The sequence below is a fragment of the Pseudophryne corroboree genome, chromosome 12 (assembly GCF_028390025.1).
Source record: "Pseudophryne corroboree isolate aPseCor3 chromosome 12, aPseCor3.hap2, whole genome shotgun sequence".
Classification (NCBI taxonomy): Eukaryota; Metazoa; Chordata; class Amphibia; order Anura; family Myobatrachidae; genus Pseudophryne; species Pseudophryne corroboree.
In genome coordinates this window covers 53424476-53451267 of record NC_086455.1, presented here as the reverse complement: position 1 = coordinate 53451267, position 26792 = coordinate 53424476, and the positions used below count along the sequence as shown (strand labels likewise).

General features: G+C 44.4%; 1 protein-coding gene across 5 annotated transcripts in view; it reads left to right on the top strand.

The window, feature by feature from the left end:
• Positions 1–26792, top strand: part of CCDC9B (coiled-coil domain containing 9B) — a 324503-nt gene that overhangs the window by 150312 nt on the left and 147399 nt on the right. For all 5 annotated transcript variants that reach the window (XM_063947519.1, XM_063947517.1, XM_063947518.1 and 2 more), the window contains 3 exons: positions 7763–7867; positions 16446–16562; positions 26341–26481. In XM_063947519.1, coding sequence (XP_063803589.1) covers positions 7763–7867; positions 16446–16562; positions 26341–26481 — 363 coding nt within the window. The remainder of the gene's footprint in view (positions 1–7762; positions 7868–16445; positions 16563–26340; positions 26482–26792) is intronic.

The window sequence follows — 26792 nt, the reverse complement described above, 5'->3', positions numbered from 1 at the left end:
CAGTTTCTGAGTAGCTCGAGACTTACTCGGCATCTGCGATCAGTTCAGTGCTTGTCGTTCCTGGTTTGACGTCACAAACACACCCAGCGTTCGCCCAGACACTCCTCCGTTTCTCCAGCCACTCCCGCGTTTTTCCCAGAAACTGTAGCGTTTTTTCCCACACGCCCATAAAACGGCCTGTTTCCGCCCAGAAACACCCACTTCCTGTCAATCACATTACGATCACCAGAACGAAGAATCACATTACGATCACATTACGATCACCAGAACGAAGAAAAAAATGTGAGTAAAATGCGGACATTGCGCATACGCAATGCGCACTAAGCATGCGCACTAAGCGTAAAATCGCTGCGATGCGAAAAAATTTACAGAGCGAACAACTCGGAATGACCACCTTTGTCTGAAAGGGGGTCAAAACCTGTCGAATTTGGCCCCATTTCCGACAGAGGCATGCGGATCGGCGGCTGTTCCGCCGATCCACGTGTTTTCCGACAAGTCGGGAATTCCCGACTTGGGGGAAAAAAATCATTTTTTGAATAGGTTGGAACCCCTTCCGAAATCTGTCGGAAGCTGCCGTCTTTCTGACAAGACGGCAGCTGCCGACAGTTATTGAATATACCCCTATGTGCTCATTTTTTTGAGTCGCCAAAGTAACCAGCTCTTGCAGATGTAACCACTGAACATATTTTCTACAATAAAAATATATTTAAAAAAAAAATAATAAAAAAAAAATATATATATATATATATATATATATATATATATATATATATATATATATATATATATATATATATATATATATATATATATATTGTTTGCGAAGTTCTTCCCAGATTTTTGCAGAAGTTTCCACAGTTGTGTTGAGCGTGTTAGATTGCATCACCCTTCAGTCATTATCATCCCAAACCAGCTGATGGGGTCTAAGTCTGGAGACTGTTTACCGTCTTGTTCTTTTCCTTAAAGGCAGTGCTGGCTTTGTCTGGAGGCATATTTTTGGATCTTTATTTTATTGTAGGCTGAATCCTTAACCAACTGGTCGTAGACCAGAGGGCATTTGCAAGATGCTGCAAAATGTAACCCTTCTGGTTCATGGTTCCCGCCACTCTGTGCAAGTTGCCAACTAAAGGTCCAGCAAAAGAGCCCCAAAGCATCTCACCTCCATGTTTGACAGTTGATATCACAGGGATTTATTTAGTAAACCCTTACCTGTCATGGTCTCATCAGATGCAACCACACCAGAAAGTACCGTGTCTGACCCAGTCGCTCAGGATGTCATTTTCTGTATTTATTTTTGTAATTAAAATCCTTCTGGATAAGGATATATACAGGTTCTGCACCTAATTCACTCATTACATTTTTTTACATTTCTGAGTGGCTTTTGGAAAAAAAAATGTCTGTTAAGGGGTGACTTGTAAAAGCCAGCATACTGTATTTAAGGCCGAAATTTAAATAGGCATTGTTTTGTTTTTTTAATAACTATTTTATTGAAAATAATGCATCACAATAATCATGCAAAGACCCGTAAATAACATTACAATGCACAATAAATGACATAATTATCAGAATACAAAAAAGAATCACATTTTTTTTTCTGTTTTTAAGAGATGGGGATAAGGAAAGAAGGGTAGGGGGAAAAAGTCAGGACGTAATATTAAAACACATAAAGACACAAAGAAAAGAATTAAGAATACTAAGATGTTTCTCAGAAGTGACCACGTGGTATTTTCGAATACCTTCATAAGACACTGAAGTAGCCTCCTGCAAATATTGTAAGTGCAGCTTCCATTTAGCATGGAATTTTGGTACACCTTTTTGGATATCCTAACAGGCGGAACATCTATCATGGTATAGATAGATCAATAATTCGGACTTTAGCATCTCAATGGAAGGAGCTATTTTCTCCAACCATTGTCTCAATATTAACAATCTGGCCAAGGTGATGAGTGCAGTCAACAGTGGCAGCATATTATTCTGCACCTTATCAGAGGTCCATGGTGAGAAGTCAGCCAATATCAAAGGCCTCCAAGAAAATGGAAGACCTTAATTTAAGATTGCTTGAATTAAATTCTGAACTTTGTACCAAAACCGTTTTATTTTTGAGCATTGCCAAATATTATGGATTAAGGTAGCCGACGAGATAGAACATTTAGGGCAACTAGAAGAGGCCGAGTCAGTAAAATGTCCCCATTGGACTTGGGAAACACAAGCCGTATTGAGGAATTTAATATGAACTTCTTGTAACTTGGCTGACTTTACCCATTTCCGTATACGTATAAGGAAATTGTTTAAAAGTTACCACGGGAGAAGGAAAGTCTAGGAAGTCACGTCCATACAGACCACACCTTGCCCCACAACTTTTCTGTATCAGATGATAGGAGATTATAAATATAATGAATCCTAAATTTCACTTGCTCGGCTAGGTGGAACAAAGAACTCAGGGGAGAGGGAGAAATACAGTGCAGTAACAATTCGTATGACCCTGGTTTAACCTTGCTATGAATATAATGCCTAACTTGAAGGTAAATAAAGAAATTGGAGTTAAGGATGTCAAAAGTATCCTTGAATTGTTGAAAAGAATATAACATGCCACCTAGATCAAAAAGCATTGCTGATGGATGCCAACCCTTCCTGTTTCCAAAAGAGGTAAAAACGAAATGGATAAAGATGAGGATAAATCAGTGTTACCCCACAATGGTATAAACTTAGTTACCAGCGGGTCGGAGGCAAACCGTTTATGAATGACAGACCATGCCCTGTAGGTCCTTATAAAGAACAAATTCTGAGCAAGTACCTCCCCGCAATCGTGAGTGCTGCAAATGTACCAAGGTAGCGAGTGCATAAGGAGCGAATAAGGCCCCTCAAGGAGTTTGTTAGTTATTTAAAGTGGCCTAGGCACCAATCCGATTATTTAGCGAAAAGCTGCTGCGCAAGAATATGTGAAAACATCAGACAGCCCAGGCCCCCTTCTGCTTTGGCTGGAACACGTGGCGGATTGCTATACAAGGTTGTCTGTTGCACCACACAAAGCGGTGGAAAAGCGCCATACATGTGTCAGAGTCTAACTTAGTCAGAAAAGGGGGGAGCATCTGCAGTGGATAGGCCAATTTAGGGAAATGAACGCTCTTCGTGACTGCAACCCTACCCAGTAAAGACAATGGAAGGGTCATCCATTGTTGGGTCTTTTGTATCATTTCAGCAATGGCAGGTGGGAAATTGAATTCATAAATCCGAGAAATTTGAGGGGTGATGGAGATCCCTAAGTAGTTGATCTTCGAAGAAATTGTGGGAAAAGTAGCCATGAGCGACAAACGTTGAGAAGCAAGGTCTGATCTAGTCAATGGTAAAACTTCTGATTTGGGAGTGTTGATACGGTAACCAGCAAAGGTGCTAAAAGTCGAGATTAATTGTAATCGGCGAATAAAAGTTTAAATTCTATAGGGCCCACAGAAATACCATGAAAAGAGGTATGTGAGCGGAGGGCTATAGCCAACTGCTTCAAAACTAAAGCAAAAAGGAGGGGGGAGAGAGGGCACCCCTGACGAGTTCCCCTTTGAATCAAAATGGGACGAGAGAGGTAGTTATTAGCAGGTATTGTAGAAGAGGAAGCGGCGTTAAGGGTACGTACTAGATTTATAAACTCGTTAGGAAAGCCAAACCTATGTAGCGTCTCATATAAATTATTCCAGACCATTAGGTCAAATGCCTTTTCGGCATCTAATGAAATGAGCAGGTGGAGATCATTAACATGTAGATCATCTAGATGTTGTAGAAGGGCTAATACTTTGCAGATGTTAGAGACAGCACTGCGGCCCCAGATGAAACCTGTCTGGTCCTTATGAATTATGAAAGGCAATACAAGTTTCAGCCTGTTTGCTAATACTTTAGTGAAAATTTTATAGTCCACATTTAACAGGAAAATGGGACGATAAGAGAAGGCCAGTAAAGGATCTTTGCGAGGTTTCGAGAGAATTTTAATAATGGCATCATTAAAATTTGTACCCTGAACATTCCAGGAATAAAAAGGAATTATTTAAAGAAGTAAATGAAGGGACTATGGAGTGCGAGAGACATTTTTGTAAAATTCCGCAGTGAGCCTATCTTGGCCGGGTGATTTTCCAGATTTAAGACCCTTGATCACAGTAAGGACCTCAGAATCCGAAATTGGAGCTATAAGGGGAGAAGTGTGTTAATCTAATAAGTGGGGATGAATAAGCGCAGCCCAAAAAAATTGTTTTTGAGACAAGTCAATAGGTTCCGGAGTATAGAGAGGAGAGTAAAAATTGTGCAGTGCATTAATTATACTGGGGCCCGATGCGTGCAACACACCAGAACCATCTTTCAGCGCAAGGATGGCAGCGCTAGACCCTTCACCATTGAGAAGATTAGAAAGCAATTTGCTATTTTTATTAGTGTATGTGAAATTGATATTTGTTATGTACACACCTATCACCAATCTGTTGGATTAAAGCGTCTTTAAACACAGCAGAATGGACAGGGGGATTACGTTTCATAGATTCAAATGCATGAGTCAATGCCGACTGCGCAGCGCGCAATTTATCAGAATGAGGCTTATTGTAGTGAGACATATATGACAACAATCTACTTAGAAGGACCGCCTATGCAGTCTGCCAATAAAGAGCGGGTCATGTGATACTCATTCCATGCTGATTGAAGAGGGTCACGGAAGGTATGAGAAACTGCCGTATCTGAGGGAAAACGCCATAATCTAAGATTACCAGAGTGAATTTGTGTGCTAAGCCTGAACCAAATAGGGGCATGGTCTGTCAAACCTAGAGTGTCAATATCGGATTGCTCAATCTTGGAAGCTAATGTAGCGGAGGGTAAAAAATAATCAATCCCAGTGAACACTGAATGGGGTACCGAATAAAAAGTAAATTCCTTATCAACCGGGTGTTGGAGCCTCCATATATCAACCAGATGAAAAGTTCAAAGTCTGTACGAAATAACAATTTTACAGGGGCGGTAAGAGGGGATGTTCACGGGCTGGCGATCCATGAACTGAGAAGAAACTACATTAAAATCATCACCCAGAATTATATTAGAGTCTGAGTAGGGAAGTAAAAGGTTGTGTAGCGATGTATAAAAGGTCTTATAGATCACAGGGGCATAAATATTACAAAACACATATTGCACACCAACTATCTTTGCCACAAGGAGGACATATCGACCCTCGTTATCTGACCGCTGATGGACAATTGTAAGAGTAAGCGTTTTTTTTTTTTATTATTTTTATTTTACCAAAATTGCTTCTCCCTAGACCTGGAAAAAAAAAGGAGCATCCGCAACATTTTTCTGACCCAACATCGAAAACTTATGTTCGGGAGCAGTGAGTTGAGTCTCCTGTAAAAAAGAAATGTCAGCATTATGTATATTAAGATAAGATATAATTTTCCGATGTTTTGCCAGGGTCTTTGTACCCTGAACATTCCAGGAATAAAGTTTTAGCTCAAGCATTTGGGTTATTGTAGGAGAGAATAAACATATCCACATCAGTCACACCCCGGGAGAGCCCAACATCCCTATAAACTGCTGCATAAAACAATAGCGAATATTGAACTGACTTTCTAAGGAATATAGTAATAGATGTCAAAGTACAATAGAAGAAAATTACAAGTATCTGTCCTGCTCCAGGTGAAGGGAGGGGGGAAAGGTAGGTGGGGGGGGGGGGGACAGAGGCGATGAAAACATCCAACTCACTTCAAAATAGTGGTACAAAATATAAGAAACTGAATAGATGCATCCAGATAACACACATGAGATAACAGAAAAAGGTTCTGGTGGGGTAGCCCCTCTTCAAACCCATCAGAGAACAGAATAAAACTATGACTAAGAAAAATAGCTACATGATTAGCTATACCAGTTTTTCCTGACACCAAAAATGCATTCGTATATGAGTATAGAGAAAAAATAACAAATGCAATAATCAGCATGCAATCAGGGTATATAGGAAGTCATAACAATATTGGATAGACCCATACCACTGAATAACATGAATAATACTAATTTAGAAATTAACGTGTGAACAGATATAAGGCAAAATACTGCAGCGAGATTATGCAGACGAAACCAGTCAAGATGTTGACCTTTCCTCCAGAAAAGCCATTGCATCAGCAGCTGAGGTAAAGTCCTTGAAGCTTAATCACTAAGGATTCGAAGTCTGCCCGGAAAGAGGAGTGCAAATTAGCGTTGAGCCTGGAATAATTTAGAACAGACCGGGGACATCTCCTTCCGGGCCTGGGAGACTTCGTCAGAGTAATCCTGGAAGATTAGAAGGCGGTGTTGTTGCCAGTCAAGTTTACTTGTTTTACAGGCCGCCGCGCAGATAGATTTGTGAGCCGAACTCAAACAATGGAATATGCAAAGTTGGGGAGCTCAGAAGTTAAATCGAGGAGTTGCAATAAGTCCGTACTAATAAAATTGCTTAATTCCGGGCCATTAAGATGTTCCGGAAGCCCGACAATACGAAGGTTATCAGTCTTGAACGGTTTTCGAGGTAGTCAAACTTGTTAAGTAATTGATGGTTAATATCGTGCACTTGATCCAACTCCTGTTGCATATAGAACAGTGCCTGTTCATGCTCCTCAATTTTGGTCTGCTTAGCCACGACCTTAATATCTGTAGAATCCAGTTGCTCTTTCTGCTCCTTAATAGCCGCAGAAAACTTATCTGCTTGAGCCTCTACAATAGGAGTGACCGTGGTTTTATGGCTTTGACGACAACCTCCTAAGTAAGCGCCATTGTAGGGCAGGGTAAGGAACAGTCAATGTATTGCACTTCATCTCAAGGTCCTCAAACAATTCAGGAAGAGACCATGGTAATCTTTTGGTCATTAGGAGTAGTTTGGGTCTTCCCTTCCTGTGCTCTTCGTAAAAGGTCCGTAACAGATCTGAAAGGATGGCATTCTGATTTTCCTGCTAACTGTATGTTTTGCAAAGCAAGGGTGGTATATGGGCCTTCTCTCCATGGGTGCAGACATTATGTGCTATTTGTTTTTTATTTTACTCAGATCATCCATCCCATGGTCATATTCACATGCATCTCAAGAATCTCAGCTTCACATCTTAGATCTTGAAGTAATGGTTTACCACACTGATTCAAACAATACTAAAAAGAGAGCCTGTCTCCCCCTATGGGGAGTACGAGACACCTGTTTCATCATTGCATGGACTGCTGAAGTCTTCCCACATAATCCAATGTTTTGGCTTTAAAGAAGATGCAGATTCAATTGTTTTAGGCTTCTAAAAATCCCATCTATTGTCACAGTTCCTGACGCCCAAAGTGCTGACTTTGCGCACATTTCTTCTCGCACCTCAGGAAGCTGTGAGAAATGTCAGCCCCGAGGCTATAGGGCACCTAAACGGAGCAACAATCGAATTGCTCTGTTTTGTGCCACCTGGGGGTAGCTGCAGGGTAAAACAATTGAATCTGCACCGAAGTCCTCGAAGACTTGACAGATACAGTGCAAATCCTCTGTGCTGTCAGCTTTGGGCTCTCAAGATTTTATCCATGAGGGTAAAGAGTATTCTTTAGTGGTTGATTCACATTCATAAACCCTCTTCATTATGTAATTGCGCAGTGGGAGCTCAGTTTGGTCTTTCTACATTTCTTCTAGATTGTTTTCACATTTACACAGTCTTTTTAAGTGGGTTTTCCTTTACAGTGTGCTCCACCTGATGAATCTGTAACTTAGCTGCATTATCTTTCTATTAAACTAAACTGATTTATTTTCTTGTTGCAGGAAATAGAAGAAGATCGGCGAAATGCTGAGAAAGAGATCATTGCAGTCACGTCTCAGAGACCTAAGCAAGACATACTCACTATTACAATTACAAAGTCTCCTAACGTAAGACTATTTAACTTCTCTATATAAAGTCTGTGCACATTAACCTCTGTAATGAATCAGAGGCCTTGGATTGTCCTGCAGTGAAAGAACACGTACTTCTATCTTTCACTTTGTAACAAGAACAAATCCTAAACTTACTCTTTGGATCAATCGTGTTAGTAACAATGATCTCGCCACTGTAAGTGCAGCTATATGCCGCACTCACGGTATCTGCAGATTTTTTTATAGCTATTTAGGGCTGCGTACAAACATCCACAAATCTGGGGCGAGATAGGGCCGCCAGGGGCTGAGTTTCAGCGCCATTGCCGGCATTTGTCCGTAGTTACGATGGGAACTCTCTCCCCCCCCCCCCCCCCCCCCCCCCTTGCATGCGGTGGTACGTTAAGTGGGGTGACCCCTTTATTTCTTCCCTTTTCAAAGAAACAATGACATTGTGCAATCGCACCTTCTTCTTTTGTCATGGCTTTTGTGTACATTACAGTTGCATATTGGTGCCTACTGTAATTTTATGTGGCCACTAGTTGTAAGTCTGATGACCTCTAATCATATAATGATTGTGTGTTCAGACCCCTGAGTACATAATGCCGAGTTTGGTTTCCGTGTTTAGGGATGTTGTTTAAATGGTTCTAATTATCGTAGTCCTGTTGTGATATTTGTTGAATGAGTGCTGTTCATCTTTAACAGCTGGGAGGGATGGCAGATTCCATGATGTTAGAGAGGAACAGAATAGCCTTCAGCTTAACTGTGTTTATCCTTTTTAGGATGAAGAAGTTTCTAATTGTTTTTAAATTTGACGCTGTTGTTGGGAACAATATATTGTACAAATCGTATAGTGCGTACACCTGATCCTTCGTTCCTGGCCGTTACTCATCGCCTCTTCCCATCTGATGTGCTGCACGTCAGAATGTATGATGTGGGGCACACTGTGTAGTGTGTATGCAGGACCACACTTATTGCACAGGAGAAACTATTAATAAGATACTATCCTCTGACACAATAATTATCGTGCCATCGTTCAGAAGATTACATGGTGTCTATACTCTATATCGTGTGTTGTGGGATTTAGTGACTGTGGAAGAACATTGCATTGTTACATCGTGTAGTGTGTACCCAGCTGAGGATTATGGGCTGAGGCAGCGCTAAATGGAGGTTGGCTGTAAGTGCTGGCACACATAAATGCATATCTACGCCAGTATGCAGCGTTGTACGCATGTCTGCAGCCGGAGCGCCACTGTCTGCGCATTAGGGTTAATGACAACCATTATTATCAGGGCACATTTGCAATACCCCTATAGTAACATAGTATTTGAGGTTGAATAGAGGCAAATTGCCCATCGTGTTCAACCTGTTTTAAGTTGTGATGATTCTACATACAGTACTTGCTGAATAATGTTTTATGACTAGTTAGCTACTATAACTCATGTTACCCCCGGATTAACCACGTTGATATTTTAAGTATTATAACCTTGGATAGCTTTTTCATTCAGAAATTTATCCATTCCTTTTTTTAAATCCAGATACAGAGTCCGCCATTACCACCTTCCCTGGCAGGGAATTCCACATCCTGATTGCCCTAACAGTGAAGAACCCTTTCCTCTGTTGCGTTCGGAACTTTCTCTTCTCCAGTCGCAGAGAGTGCCCACGTGTCCTAAACTGTGTTCTTTTAATAAATAATTCCTCTGATAACTCTTTGTGATGTCCCTTTACATATTTGAAGATATTAATAATATCTCCTTTTAGGCGCCTCTTTTCTAGTGTATACATATTCAGCCTAGTAAGTCTTTCCTTATAGTCCAGTCCTTCTAGGCCTTTAATCAATTAAGTAGCTTGCCTTTGAACACTTTCGAGTTCACTGATGTCTTTTTTTATACAATGGTGCCCAAAACTGAACACAATATTCCAGGTGCGGACGTACCAATGCCTTATACAGCGGCATGATTACATCCGAGTCCCTTGTCTCAATTCCCCTTTTTATGCACGCTAGCACCTTACTTGCCTTCTTCACTGCGTTTTGACCTTCTGTACGGTTATTAAGCCTATTATCAATGAATACCCCCAAAAGTTTTTCCAACTCTGTTTCCCCTAGGTGTTCCCCATTTAATATGTAGGATGCAAGTTTGTTTTTAGTCCCAAAATCCATAACCTTGCATTTGTCTGTATTGAACCTCATTTTCCATTTAGACGCCCAGAGTTCAAGTTTAGATAGATCATTCTGCAAGGACTCCACATCCAATTCTGAATTAATTACCTTACACAGTTTAGTATCATCTGCAAAGATTGACACTTTGCTTTCCAGGCCTATTTCTAGGTCATTGATAAATATGTTGAACAGTAGTGGTCCGAGTACGGACCCTTGTGGTATTCCGCTGACTACTGGGGACCAGGTTGAGGACTTCCCGTTGACCACTACTCGCTGTACCCTGCTATCCAACCAGCTGCTTATCCATGTGCAAATAGTTTTTCCTAGGCCAATCTCCTTTAATTTGATCATCAGTCTCCTGTGAGGAACTGTATCGAAGGCTTTTGCAAAATCTAGGAAGACCACATACACTGCTTTTCCTTGATCAAGATTATTGCTCACTCCCTCGTAGAAGCTAATTAAGTTAGTCTGACATGACCTGTCCCTCACAAACCCATGCTGGTTCTTGCTAATAATCCTAGCGGATTTTAGACACTCCTGTATGACGTCCCTTAGAATTCCTTCCAATATTTTCCCCACTGTAGATGTTAAACTAACTGGTCTGTAGTTTCCCAGAAGATTTTTGGATCCCTTTTTAAATAATGGCACTACCTCAGCTATACGCCAATCCTTCGGTACCATGCCTGATCTGATTGAACTATTGAAAATCAAGTATAGGGGTTGTGCTAGTTGTGAACTAAGCTCCATAAAAACCCGCGGGTGAAGTCCATCAGGACCAGGTGATTTATTAATCTTAATTTTGCTTAGTCTCTCCCGGACTACTACTTTGCTTAAACAAGTGTCTAACCATGAATCATTACTGTCACAATTGTTATGCTCTACTCCCACCATCAGTTCTTCTCTGGTGAATACTGATGAAAAGAATTTGTTCAGTATTTCCGCTTTTATTTCGTCATCATTTATCAATTCTCCTAATTCATCTTTTCTGGTGCAAGTAATATGACAACAAGTTTATTGGTATTGGTATTGGTATATGCGTGTACACAACTCTGCATAGTCCGCAAATGCCCAATTACCACTCTGTTAAGTCCCTTCATCCAAAAGTAGAGATTTGAATGAATTGCTTTTGAATCTGCATCACCCGTATTTGCATACACTCGATTTCAAAGCATACGCAGTGCGATAATGTTCGTGATATTCCCACATTAGACCTGGCCCATTATTATATTCCTTACACACTGAGATCCGCACTCCAACCTGGAACACTGTTTCAACTATGTTCAGACTGAGGCAAGGACCCTGGAATAAACCGGGTCCTGTGTCAGTGTGAAAAGGTCGACCTGGGATATATGAGCCTGGTCATGGCCAGGGTTATCACAGCGGCGTGAAAGGGGTGTTCCAGGTTATGTTAAAAGGAGCACTTTGATCTTTATTATACATAATCTGACTTGAGTTACCCGGGACACTGTTTCACACTGAAATCTACCCGGGTCGGTTCCGTGATTAACCTTGGCTGCGACCTGCGTATCGGACATGGGATACACAACCTGGGTTGAGCCTTTCACACTGAAACAGTACACAGGTTGACCTGACTTGCCCAAGCAATATCCAGCATCAGTGAGCAGGATAACGGATTTAAATATTGGATTTATTGTTTAATTTTTATTTCTCTAACGTCCTAGTGGATGCTGGGGACTCCGTAAGGACCATGGGGAATAGACTGGCTCCGCAGGAGACATGGGCACTTTAAGAAAGAATTTAGATTCTGATGTGCTCTGGCTCCTCCCTCTATGTCCCTCCTCCAGACCTCAGTTTGAATCTGTGCCCGGATGAGCTGGGTGCTTTTCAGTGAGCTCTCCTGAGCTTGCTGCGAGAAAGTATTTTGTTAGGTTTTTTATTTTCAGGACAGTCAGGGTCTCAGCCCATGCCTGATCCTATGTCGCAGAGGCCATCAGGGTCTCAGAAGCGCCCACTATCCCAAATTGTTGACACAGATACCGACATGGATTCTGATTCCAGTGTCTATTACGATGATGCAAAGTTACAGCCAAAATTGGCTAAATCCATCCGTTATATGATTATAGCAATTAAGGATGTGTTGCACATCACAGAGGAAACCCCAGTCCCTGCCAAGAGGGTTCATATGTATGGGGAAAAGAGGCAGGTGGTGACCTTTCCCCCTTCACACGAGCTAAATGAGTTATGTGAAAAGGCTTGGGAATCTCCAGATAAAAAACTGCAGATTTCCAAACGGATTCTTATGGCGTATCCTTTCCCGCCAACGGACAGGTTACGCTGGGAATCCTCCCCTAGGGTGGACAAAGCTTTAAAACTCTTATCCAAGAAGGTAGCCCTGCCGTCACAGGATACGGCTACCCTCAAGGATGCTGCGGATAGAAAGCAGGAGGGTACCCTGAAGTCCATTTATACAAATTCAGGTACCTTACTGAGGCCGGCGATCGCGTCGGCCTGGGTGTGTAGTGCTGTAGCAGCATGGACGGACACCCTGTCTGAGGAACTTGATACCTTAGACAAGGATATATTATTATTGACCCTGGGGCATATAAAAGACGCTGTCCTATATATGAGAGATGCTCAAAGAGACATTAGTCTACTGGATTCTAGAATAAATGCTATGTCGATTTCTGCCAGAAGGGTCCTGTGGACTCTGCAATGGACAGGTGATGCCGACTCAAAAAGGTACATGGAGGTTTTACCTTACAAGGGTGAGGAATTGTTTGGGGAGGGTCTCTCGGACCTGGTCTCCACAGCTACTGCTGGAAAGTAAATTTTTTTGCCATATGTTTCCTCACAGCCTAAGAAAGCACCGTATTACCAAATGCAGTCCTTTCAATCACAGAAAAGCAAGAAAGTCCGAGGTGCGTCCTTTCTTGGCAGGGGCAGAGGAAAGAAGCTGCACAACACAGCTAGTTCCCAGGAACAGAAGTCCTCCCCGGCTACCACAAAATCCAGCGCATGACGCTGGGGGTCCACAGGCGGAGCTAGGCCCGGTGGGGGCGCGTCTTCAAAATTTCAGCCATAAGATGGGTTCACTCCCAGTTGGATCCCTGGGCAATAGATATTGTGTCTCAGGGATACAAGCTGGAATTCGAAGAGATGCCCCCTCACCGATACCTCAAATCGGCCCTGCCAGCTTCCCCCCTCGAGAGGGAAATAGTGTTAACTGCAATTCACAAATTGTATCTTCAACAGGTGGTGGTCAAGGTTCCCCTCCTTCAACAAGGAAGGGGTTATTATTTGACCATGTTTGTAGTACCGAAACCGGATGGTTCGGTCAGACCCATATTGAATTTAAAATCCCTGAACATGTACCTGAAAAGGTTCCGGTTCAAGATGGAATCGCTGAGAGCGGTCATCGCAAACCTGGAAGGGGAGGATTTTATGGTGTCTCTGGACATAAAGGATGCATACCTTCATGTCCCCATTTATACACCTCATCAGGCGTACCTCAGATTTGTGGTACAGGATTGTCATTACCAATTTCAGACGTTGCCGTTTGGTCTCTCCACGGCTCCGAGAATATTTACCAAGGTAATGGCGGAAATGATGGTACTCCTGCGGAAGCAAGGGGTCACAATTATCCCATACTTGAACGATCTCCTCATTAAAGAGAGGTCAAGAGAGCAGTTGCTGATCAGCCTAGCACGTTCTCTGGAAGTGTTACGGCAACGCGGCTGGATTCTAAATATGCCAAAGTCGCAGTTGATTCTTACGACTCGTCTGCCTTTCCTGGGCATGATTCTGGACACAGACCCGAAAAGGGTTTATCTCCCGATAGAGAAAGCTCAGGAACTCATGACACTGGTCAGAAACCTATTAAAACCAAAACAGGTGTCAGTGCACCACTGCACTCGAGTCCTGGGAAAGATAGTGGCATCATACGAGGCCATTCCCTTCGGCAGGTTCCATGCGAGGACCTTTCAATGGGACTTACTGGACAAATGGTCCGGATCACATCTTCAGATGCATCGGTTAATCACCCTATCCCCCAGGGCCAGGGTGTCTCTCCTGTGGTGGCTGCAGAGTGCTCACCTTCTCGAGGGCCGCAGATTCGGCATTCAGGACTGGGTCCTGGTGACCACGGATGCAAGCCTCCGAGGGTGGGGAGCAGTCACACAGGGAAGAAATTTCCAAGGTCTGTGGTCAAGTCAGGAGACTTGCCTTCACATCAACATCCTGGAACTAAGGGCCATTTACAACGCCCTACGTCAAGCGGAGACCCTGCTTCGCGACCAACCGGTTCTGATTCAGTCAGACAACATCACCGCTGTGGCTCATGTAAACCGACAAGGCGGCACAAGGAGCAGGGTGGCAATGGCGGAAGCCACCAGAATTCTTCGCTGGGCGGAGAATCACGTAAGCGCACTGTCAGCAGTGTTCATCCCGGGAGTGGACAACTGGGAAGCTGACTAACTCAGCAGGCACGACCTCCACCCGGGAGAGTGGGGACTTCATCAAGAAGTCTTCACGCAGATTGCAAGTCGGTGGGAACTGCCACAGGTGGACATGATGGCATCCCGCCTCAACAAAAAGCTACAGAGGTATTGCGCCAGGTCAAGAGACCCTCAGGCGATAGCTGTGGACGCACTGGTGACACCGTGGGTGTTCCAATCGGTCGATGTATTTCCTCCTCTTCCCCTCATACCCAAGGTGCTGAGAATCATAAGAAAAAGAGGATTGAGAACAATACTCATTGTTCCGGATTGGCCAAGAAGGACTTGGTATCCAGATCTGCAAGATATGCTCACAGAGGACCCGTGGTATCTTCCTCTAAGACAGGACCTGTTGCAACAGGGGCCCTGTCTGTTCCAAGACTTACCGCGGCTGCATTTGACGGCATGGCGGTTGAACGCCGGATCCTAGCAGAGAAAGGCATTCCGGATGAGGTTGTCCCTACGCTGATAATCGCTAGGAAGGACGTGACAGCTCAACATTATCACCGTATATGGTGAAAATATGTTGCTTGGTGTGAGGCCAAGAATGCCTCTACGGAGGAATTCCAGCTGGGCCGTTTCCTTCACTTCCTACAGTCAGGAGTGACTTTGGGCCTAAAATTGGGTTCCATTAAGGTCCAGATTTCGGCCCTATCCATTTTCTTTCAAAAAGATCTGGCTTCTCTACCTGAAGTTCAGACATTTGTAAAGGGAGTGCTGCATATTCAGCCCCCTTTTGTGCCTTCAGTGGCACCTTGGGATCTTAACGTGTTGTTGAGTTTCCTGAAATCCCACTGGTTTGAACCACTCAAAACGGTGAAATTAAAATATCTCACGTGGAAGGTGGTCATGCTACTAGCCTTGGCTTCGGCTAGGCGTGTGTCAGAATTGGCGGCTTTGTCACATAAAAGCCCCTATCTGGTTTTCCATGCAGATAGAGCAGAATTGAGGACCCGTCCACAATTCCTGCCGATAGTGGTTTCATCTTTTCATATAAACCAACCTATTGTGGTGCCTGTGGCTACTACTGACTTGGAGGATTCCGAGTTGCTTGATGTGGTCAGGGCTTTGAAGGTTTATGTAGCCAGAACGGCTAGGGTCAGGAAAACAGAGTCTTTGTTTATCTTGTATGCTTCCAACAAGCTTGGTGCTCCTGCTTCAAAGCAAACTATTGCTCGCTGGATCTGTAACACGATTCAGCAGGCTCATTCTGCGGCTGGATTGCCGCTGCCAAAATCAGTTAAGGCCCATTCCACTAGGAAGGTGGGCTCTTCTTGGGCGGCTGCCCGAGGGGTCTCGGCATTACAGCTGTGCCGAGCGGCTACTTGGTCAGGTTCAAACACTTTTGCAAAGTTCTATAAGTTTGATACCCTGGCTGAGGAGGATTTTGTGTTTGCTCAATCGGTGCTGCAGAGTCATCCGCACTCTCCCGCCTGTTTGGGAGCTTTGGTATAATCCCCATGGTCCTTACGGAGTCCCCAGCATCCACTAGGACGTTAGAGAAAATAAGATTTTACTTACCGGTAAATCTATTTCTCGTAGTCCGTAGTGGATGCTGAGCGCCCGTCCCAAGTGCAGACTTCTTCTGCAATACTTGTATATAGTATTGCTGCAATAAGGGTTATGTTATAGTTGCATCAGGGTTGAACTGATGCTCTGTTGTTCATACTGTTGACTGGGTAAGTTTATCACAAGTTATACGGTGTGATTGGTGTGGCTGGTATGTATCTTGCCCTGGATTACCAAAATCCTTTCCTTGTACTGTCAGCTCTTCCGGGCACAGTTTCTCTAACTGAGGTCTGGAGGAGGGACATAGAGGGAGGAGCCAGAGCACACCAGAATCTAAATTCTTTCTTAAAGTGCCCATGTCTCCTGCGGAGTCCGTCTATTCCCCATGGTCCTTACGGAGTCCCCAGCATCCACTACGGACTACGAGAAATAAATTTACCGGTAAGTAAAATCTTATTTTTTTTTCTGTTTTTAGGAGAAAAGAATTGTAAGTAAGAGTCGCAGAGTCTGTGACGGTGAAAATGAGCAGAAGTCAACTATGGTAAAGGAAAAAGAAATGCTGAAGGCTGATTCAATGAATATTAAAATAGAGGTTAGTTGCCTGTTGGTTTTTTTGTTTTTTGTTTTTTTAGTTTTTCTCTTTGCATTTGAATTTCTGAAACCTTTTTATGTGATACATGTATGTTAATATTCTTTGGAAAATGTATAACCATAGCCATTTATAACTATTGTCAGTTTTGATTGGGGTCTTTAGCATCTACTGGCAGAGGTGTCCTTCCTATTACAAAGACATAGAAACAGAATTTGTCGGCAAATAAGAACCACTTGGCCCATCTAGTCTGCCCCTTTTTTTTTTTAGATTATTTTTATCTCTAACCTTATTTGATCCTTTATTTCTTTGTAAGGATATCCTTATGTCTATCCCATGCATGTTTAAATTGCTCTACTATCTTAGCCTCTACCACCTCTGATGGGAGGCTATTCCACTTGTCAACTACCCTTTCTGTGAAGTAATTTTTCCGCAAACATCCCCTGAACCTCCCCCCCCCCCCATGAAAAGGAAAGTACAGCACTTTAGGATAGCACCACTGATGTTAATATCTATTGTTATGAAGAAGTCTGTGGTAGCATGACTAGTTACTTGTTCCAATGGTTAGAAAAATGCAAAACCAAAACCTTTGTACTGTTCCAGGCTCTCTGTCTCATCAGTTCTGCGCACTCGGTGTAAGTATTCATATTTCTGCAGCGGGATACACTGGTATTCCACAGGGAATAACATTGGGGTGTAGAGTTGGATCTTGATCCGAGGGAGGCACCAACAGGCTAAAGCTTTGACTGTTCCCAGGATGCACTGCACCGCCCCCTCTATGGCCCCGCCTCCAGGCACTGGAGCTCAGTTTATAAGTTGGTGCCTAGAGCTTTTTATGAAGAAAGAAGACTTCAGGGGCCGCAGCACAGGCACTGGATGCTGTTTATGTCATGTTGACATTCTGTGCTGCGGCTCCATCACCTCCCTCAGCGACGCTGCATACTCCCGTGCCCTGGTTGCTGGGTACTTGCAGCGGAGGCCCTCCGGTTCCCTTAAGGCGCACATCACCGCTGCTGCTCTCCAGGATCGCGTGGCCGCACTTCAGGGAGGAGGTAAGAGGGTCCCCTAGCTGGGACCCGCCGAAATCGCAATCTGGTCGCGATCCCAGGAAGCAGATCGCGCTGCTGGCGTGGACACTGTAGCCGTGCAAAGACCCCACTATATCTACCAGGTCAGATTTACTAAAATCCGTTAAACATAGGCTCCATAGTACCCGGTGGTGAAGTCCAGCAAAGGAAATAAGGCGCTGACCTGTAGCCCATCCCCCAGCTCCAGGCGCCATCTACAGCAGGTGTTCCCGCCCTGGACCTGCATCTCATTCTCTCCCTGTCAGCGTTTGTGCGCCATTTCACAGAGCTACGCTGATCCTGGGACTGCTGGGCAATGTCTCCTCTGTAAAGCCACCTGCATCATCAGCGCTGTGCATTTACAGGACACTTAAGTATTCTACATGTCGTTTAGACAGCGCTAGTTAAGAACAATTGCACTCTATATGAATATTTAGTACAAGTATTCTGTGATATACATCCAGTGTTTACTGTGCATTGTTATATCTGTATACATACATAGCTATATGTAGTATTACTAGTCCAGTGCATGTTTATTGATTATAGGTAATCATTTCTGCATTGTACCTGTGACTGTGTGTGCTTATAGTGTGAATTTTTTTCTGTGTGAATTTTGTTCTGTGTATCACACACATTGCTATTACTATATTCTATATTCTGGGGATCTAAGTGTGTCAGGGTCTCGTATACCATATAGTGTTACACAGGATATACTGTTTAGTATTTTTTCACTATGTTTCAGTCACTTAATACCGCTTAAATCCTCTGTCGTGCTGTGACTTTGCGTTCACATAACACAGGGTTTATGTCAGGTATTGTGTTTTTCTGGCTATATTGTACTGTTACGCCCTATGGCTACATTCCCAATAATGAGAACATGGTGAAAGATAAAAGTTCCACTAGGCGCCACAGAAATAAATCTACATCCCTTGAATTGGATAATATCCTCCTCATGTTATAAAATCCTCAAGTCGTGGTTAACAGCACATGGGGGGGGGGGACAAATTCTCTTCATGTACAGTAAAATCAATTTAATCATGTCTATTACATCAATAAGCATAAAAACATCGTACAAGGCAGTACAATATAATTCCTGTGAATAGGAGAAAAAGCTACACAATTACCAGAAGTTCTGAGAACTGGTGAAAAAACAGTTCTCAACCACATTTTTATAGTCACCAGAGGTCCCCCCGGGCAAGTGATCTGGGATCTCCGTCCTGGCAATAGGCTCCACAGTCCCCGATCCAAACAGGAGTAGTGGGGTTCCTTCCTTGCGGCAGCCAACGTGTTTCAACCCTAAACCGGGGGTCTTTTTCAAGGCAGTATAATGATTCCCTTCCCTGTATCTGTTTTTCTCTATCGTCCTAGTGGATGCTGGGGTTCCTGAAAGGACCATGGGGAATAGCGGCTCCGCAGGAGACAGGGCACAAAAAGTAAAGCTTTAGGATCAGGTGGTGTGCACTGGCTCCTCCCCCTATGACCCTCCTCCAAGCCTCAGTTAGATTTTTGTGCCCGGCCGAGAAGGGTGCAATCTAGGTGGCTCTCCTAAAGAGCTGCTTAGAAAAGTTTAGCTTAGGTTTTTTATTTTACAGTGAGTCCTGCTGGCAACAGGATCACTGCAACGAGGGACTTAGGGGAGAAGAAGTGAACTCACCTGCGTGCAGGATGGATTGGCTTCTTGGCTACTGGACATTAGCTCCAGAGGGACGACCACAGGTACAGCCTGGATGGTCACCGGAGCCTCGCCGCCGGCCCCCTTGCAGATGCTGAAACGAGAAGAGGTCCAGAATCGGCGGCAGAAGACTCCTCAGTCTTCTTAAGGTAGCGCACAGCACTGCAGCTGTGCGCCATTTTCCTCTCAGCACACTTCACACGGCAGTCACTGAGGGTGCAGGGCGCTGGGAGGGGGGCGCCCTGGGAGGCAAATGAAAACCTTTTTTGGCTAAAAATACCTCACATATAGCCTCCGGGGGCTATATGGAGATATTTAACCCCTGCCAGAATCCGTTAAGAGCGGGAGACGAGGCCGCCGAAAAAGGAGCGGGGCCTATCTCCTCAGCACACAGCGCCATTTTCCCTCACAGAAAGGCTGGAGGGAAGGCTCCCAGGCTCTCCCCTGCACTGCACTACAGAAACAGGGTTAAAACAGAGAGGGGGGGCACTAATTTGGCGTTAGAAATATATAAAAAAGATGCTATAAGGGAAAACACTTATATAAGGTTGTCCCTATATAATTATAGCGTTTTTGGTGTGTGCTGGCAAACTCTCCCTCTGTCTCTCCAAAGGGCTAGTAGGTCCTGTCCTCTATCAGAGCATTCCCTGTGTGTGTGCTGTGTGTCGGTACGTGTGTGTCGACATGTATGAGGACGATGTTGGTGAGGAGGCGGAGCAATTGCCTGTAATGGTGATGTCACTCTCTAGGGAGTCGACACCGGAATGGATGGCTTATTTAGGGAATTACGTGATAATGTCAACACGCGCCAAGGTCGGTTGACGACATGAGACGGCCGACAAACAATTAGTACCGGTCCAGACGTCTCAAAAACACCGTCAGGGGTTTTAAAACGCCCGTTTACTTTAGTCGGTCGACACAGACACAGACAGGGACACTGAATCCAGTGTCGACGGTGAATAAACAAACGTATTCCTTATTAGGGCCACACGTTAAGGGCAATGAAGGAGGTGTTACATATTTCTGATACTACAAGTACCACAAAAGAGGGTATTATGTGGGATGTGAAAAAACTACCGTAGTTTTTCCTGAATCAGATAAATTAAATGAAGTGTGTGATGATGCGTGGGTTCCCCCCGATAGAAAATATGGGCGGTATACCCTTTCCCGCCAGAAGTTAGGGCGCGTTGGGAAACACCCCTTAGGGTGGATAAGGCGCTCACACGCTTATCAGAACAAGTGGCGGTACCGTCTATAGATAGGGCCGTCCTCAAGGAGCCAGCTGACAGGAGGCTGGAAAAATATCATAAAAAGTATATACACACATACTGGTGTTATACTGCGACCAGCGATCGCCTCAGCCTGGATGTGCAGAGCTGGGGTGGCTTGGTCGGATTCCCTGACTAAAAATATTGATACCCTTGACAGGGACAGTATTTTATTGACTATAGAGCATTTAAAGGATGTATTTCTATATATGCGAGATGCACAGAGGGATATTTGCACTCTGGCATCAAGAGTAAGTGCGATGTCCATATCTGCCAGAAGATGTTTATGGACACGACAGTGGTCAGGTGATGCAGATTCCAAACGGCACAAAGGTGTATTGCCGTATAAAGGAAGAGGAGTTATTTGGGGTCGGTCCATCGGACCTAGTGGCCACGGCAACTGCTGGAAAATCCACCGTTTTTACCCTAAGTCACATCTCTGCAGAAAAAGACACCGTCTTTTCAGCTTCAGTCCTTTCGTCCCTATAAGAGTCATATCTGCCCAGGGATAGAGGAAAGGGAAGAAGACTGCAGCAGGCAGCCCATTCCCAGGAACAGAAGCGTTCCACCGCTTCTGACAAGCTCTCAGCATGACGCTGAGACCGTACAGGACCCCTGGATCCTACAAGTAGTATCCCAGGGGTACAGTTTGGAATGTCGAGACGTTTCCCCTGCGCAGGCTCCTGAAGTCTGCTTTACCAAGGTCTCCCTCCGACAAGGAGGCAGTATGGGAAAAAATTCACGAGCTGTATTCCCAGCAGGTGATAATTAAATTACCCCTCCTACAACAAGAAAAGGGGTATTATTCCACACTATATTGTGGTACTGAAGCCAGAAGGCTAGGTGAGACCTATTCTAAATCTAAAAAAATTTGAACACTTACAAAGGTTCAAATCAAGATGGAGTCACTCAGAGCAGTGATAATGAACCGGGAAGAAGGGGACTATCTGGTGTCCCGAGACATCAGGGATGCTTACCTCCATGTCCCAAATTTGCCCTTATCACTAAGGGTACCTCAGGTTCGTGGTACAGAACTGTCACTATCAGTTTCAGACGCTGCCGTTTGGATTGTCTACGGCACCCCGGGTCTTTACCAAGGTAATGGCCGAAATGATGGTTCTTCTTCGAAGAAAAGGCGTCTTAATTATCCCTTACTTGGACGATCTCCTGATAAGGGCAAAGTCCAGGGAACAGTTGGAGGTCGGAGTAGCACTATCTCGGATACTGTTACAACAGCAGGGGTGGATTCTAAATATTCCAAAATCGCAGCTGATCCCGACAACAAGTCTCCTGTGCTTAGGGATGATTCTGGACACAGTCCAGAAAAAGGTGTTTCTCCCGGAAGAGAAAGCCAGGGAGTTATCCGAGCTAGTCAGGAACCTCCTAAAATCAGTGCATCATTGCACAAGGGCCATGGTAAAAAAATGGTGACTTCCTTCGAAGCAATTCCAGTCGGCAGATTTCATGCAAGAACTTTTCAGTGGGATCTGCTGGACAAATGGTCCGGATCGCATCTTCAGATGCATCAGCGGATAACCCTATATCCAAGGACAAGGGTGTCTCTCCTGTGGTGGTTACAGAGTGCTCATCTTCTAGAGGGCCGCAGATTCGGCATTCAGTTTTGGATGTTGGTGACCACGGAGGCCAGCCCGAGAGGCTGGGGAGCAGTCACACAAGGAAAAAATTTCCAGGGAGTGTGATCAAGTCTGGAGATTTTTCTCCACATAAATATAGCTAAGGGTAAATTTATAATGCTCTAAGCTTAGCAAGACCTCTGCTTCAAGGTCAGCCGGTATTGATCCAGTGGGATAAAACATCACGGCAGTCGCCCACGTAAATAGACAGGGCGGCACAAGAAGCAGGAGGGCAGTGGCAAAAACTGCAAGGACTTTTCGCTGGGCGGAAAATCATGTGATAGCACTGTCAGCAGTGTTTCATTCCGGGAATGGAAACTGGGAAGCAGACTTCCTCAGTAGGCACGACCTCCACCCGGCAGAGTGGGAACTTCATGGGGAAGTTTTCCACATAATTGTAAACCGTTGGGAATTACCAAAGGTGGACATGATGGCGTCCCGTCTGAACAAAAAACGGGACAGGTATTGCGCCAGGTTAAGAGACCCTCAGGCAATAGCTGTGGACGTTCTGGTAACACCGTGGGTGTACCAGTCGGTGTATGTGTTCCATCCTCTGCTTTTCATACCTAAGGTACTGAGAATTATAAGACGTAGAGGAGTAAGAACTATACTCATGGCTCCGGATTGGCCAAGAAGGACTTGGTACCCGGAACTTCAAGAGATGCTCACAGAGGACTTATGGCCTCTGCCGCTAAGAAGGGACTTGTTTCAGCAAGTACCATGTCTGTTCCAAGACTTACCGCAGCTGCGTTTGACGGCATGGCGGTGGAACGCCGGATCCTAAGGGAAAAGGCATTCAGGAAGAGGTCATTCCTACCCTGGTCAAAGCCAGAAAGGAGGTGACCGCACAACATTATCACCACATGTGGCGAAAATATGTTGCGTGGTGTGAGGCCAGGAAGGCCCCACGAAGAAATTTCAACTCGGTCGATTCCTGCATTTCTTGCAAACAGGAGTGTCTATGGGCCTCAAATTGGGGTCCATTAAGGTTCAAATTTCGGCCCTGTCGATTTTTCTTCCAGAAAGAATTGGCTTCAGTTCCTGAAGTCCAGAAGTTTGTCAAGGGAGTATTGCATATACAACCCCCTTTTGTGCCTCCAGTGGCACTGTGGGATCTCAACGTAGTTCTGGGATTCCTCAAAACACATTGGTTTAAAACCAGTCAAATCTGTGGATTTGAAGCATCTCACATGAAAAGTGAACATGCTCTTGGACCTGGCCTGGACCAGGCGAGTGTCAAATTGGTGGTTTTTTTCTCAAAAAAGCCCATATCTGTTTGTCCATTCGGACAGGGCAGAGCTGCGGACTCGTCCCCAGTTCTCTCCCTAAGGTGGTGTCAGTGTTTCACCTGAACCAGCTTATTGTGGTGTCTTGCGCCTACTAGGGACTTGGAGGACTCCAAGTTGCTAGATGTGGTCAGGGCCCTGAAAATATAGGTTCCAGGACGGCTGGAGTCAGGAAAACTGACTTGCTGTTATCCTGTATGCACCCAACAAACTGGGTGCTCTTGCTTTTAAGCAGACTTTTGCTAGTTGGATGTGTAATACAATTCAGCTTGCACATTCTGTGGCAGGCCTGCCACAGCCAAAATATGTAAATGCCCATTCCACAAGGAAGGTGGGCTCATCTTGGGCGGCTGCCCGAGGGGTCTCGGCTTTACAACTTTGCCGAGCGGCTATTTAGTCAGGGGCAAACACGTTTGTAAAATCCTACAAATTTGATACCCTGGCTAAGGAGGACCTGGAGTTCTCTCATTCGGTGCTGCAGAGTCATCCGCACTCTCCCGCCCGTTTGGGAGCTTTGGTATAATCCCCATGGTCCTTTCAGGAACCCCAGCATCCACTAGGACGATAGAGAAAATAAGAATTTACTTACCGATAATTCTATTTCTCGGAGTCCGTAGTGGATGCTGGGCGCCCATCCCAAGTGCGGATTATCTGCATTACTTGTACATAGTTACAAAAATCGGGTTATTATTGTTGTGAGCCATCCTTTCAGAGGCTCCGCTGTTATCATACTGTTAACTGGGTTCAGATCACAGGTTGTACAGTGTGATTGGTGTGGCTGGTATGAGTCTTACCCGGGATTCATAAATCCTTCCTTATTGTGTACGCTCGTCCGGGCACAGTACCTAACTGAGGCTTGGAGGAGGGTCATAGGGGGAGGAGCCAGTGCACACCACCTGATCCTAAAGCTTTACTTTTTGTGCCCTGTCTCCTGCGGAGCCGCTATTCCCCATGGTCCTTTCAGGAACCCCAGCATCCACTACGGACTCCGAGAAATAGAATTATCGGTAAGTAAATTCTTATTATAAACACTACTTGTCCAATCAAAATGTCCATTACGCAGCTGCAGTCACTAATAAGATCAATTACACATCCCTGTCTTCCTGTAACTCCCGTTGTATGCTGTAGTCATAGTAACCGGACCTCCGGCGGCTCTGATAGGCCTGGGGTCTGTAACGTCACTTCCGGCTGTGTCCTATTATGTTCCTCCTGACCGGGAATACCGGGTGTCCAGGAGTGTATTCTCTAAATAGTCCTGCCGCGTCACTTCCTGATGCTACGGCTACTCATAGAAGTGAAAGTGTACGTCCTCATTCCACCGCCGCATCACTTCCGGGCCATCACGGCCCTTTACAGAAGGGGAAATAACAGACTTAAATACACATTCTTTTAATCGCCACAGCGATACATAATTCACATAATCTGATAGAATTGGTAATCTATCAACAAGAAAGGTGTGCGAACGCATGTGTAGCAGAACTGTACAAGCAGATTTTGTGCAGTCTGTGAGTAGCCAGGACTTACTCAGCCGCTGCGAACACTTCAGCCTGTCCGGGACCGGATTTGACGTCCGGAACCCTCCCTTCAAACGCATGGACAAGCCTGCGTTTTTCCAAACAGTCCCAGTAAACGGTCAGTTGACACCCACAAACGCCTTCTTCCTGTCAATCTCCTAGCAAACGGATCTTTCGCACAAACCCATCGTTGAGCGGCGATCCACTTTGTACCCGTGCGACGCACCTATGCTTTGCATATGCAGTCCCTATACTGACGCTTTCTGTGCATCATCTGAGACTCCTCGAGATGTTCTGTCCTGTCTGTCCCCCCCCTCCCCAATACTTTATTTTCTTTCAGTTTTTGCTTTAGAAAATATTAGCTTATTGTTGATGCTATATACATTCATGTGTCCAGTCTGTTTACTCTCATGAGCTCTTTAAATAAAGAATTTAAAAAAAAATACTAAAGAAATAAATATAGAAAGATGTTAGGAAGATTGAAAATAGTGTTTAAAAGAAATCCAAGCCGCATTTGCCTTATATACCGATAGTAGTTCTATCTGCCTTAATTTTATAAATAGATCTCATTATTTATTTTTATTTATTACCAGTTACTTATATAGCGCACACATATTCTGCAGCGCTGTACAGAGAATATTTGACCATTCACATCAGTACCAGCCCCAGTGGAGCTTACAATATTATATATTCCCTATCACATGTACACACAGACACATTCACACTAGGGTTAATTTTGTTGGGAGCCAATTAACCTACCAGTATATTTTTGGATTGTGAGAGAAAAACCGGAGTACCCTGAGGAAACCCGCGCATGTCCGGGGAGAATGTACAAACTGCACACCGTTAGGGCCATGGTGGGAATGGAACCCATGACCTCAGTGCTGTGAGGCAGTAATGCTAACCATTACACCAACCGTACTGCCCGTGCTCATGCAACTCACATTCAAAACATTTGTCATTGAATGACACATTAAACGTATTTACCAATATTAATATGAGCGTTACAGTCTCCTATTAACCACTTGCCTGACATTGTGGCATTAGATGTGACCACACCAGCAAGTGCTTTATCTGACCTGGTTGCACAGGATGCGACCAGTCAGATAAACAGTGTTTGCAGCTGCAGGGAAGAGAAACTTCTCTCCGCTGCAGCTCTCGGAGGGAGATTTTTTTTTTTTTTTTACTAAAATCATTTTGGATAAGGTTCTTCACCTAATTCACTCATAAAGAGCAATTTCTGAGCGTTTTTTGGGAAACAAAAAATCGTGAGCTAAGTGATCGTGCACAAAATTCCATTAGTACAATAATGTTTTTTTAATGTTTCCTTTTTTATGTAGGACAAGAAGTTGGCCAGTAAGCCTGAACAAGAAAGTGTTTCACTGAGAAGTAAAGTGTCAAATACACCTATGAAAGACATTGATACCCTGTTTACCTTTGGTCGAGGGTGGCGTAGGCAGATTTTAATTGACATGGAGAAGGTGAGTACAGTCCATCAATCTGTAATTGTATTGAATGAAATAGATCATATATAGTTTACTTAATTTTTGTAATTTGAAGAAGGTGAATAATAATAAATAAATAACACCTGCACCCAAGACCAGTCACCCCGTGAGAGTATGGCGCTTTCTCTGAAGCCAATGGCAGTAGATTGCAGCTGTCCGTAAAGAAGCAAGGAAAGAGATGCTGACCGCGCATTCAATCCCTTTTCTCTGACGTCCTAGTGGATGCTGGGTACTCCGTAAGGACCATGGGGAATAGACGGGCTCCGCAGGAGACTGGGCACTCTTAA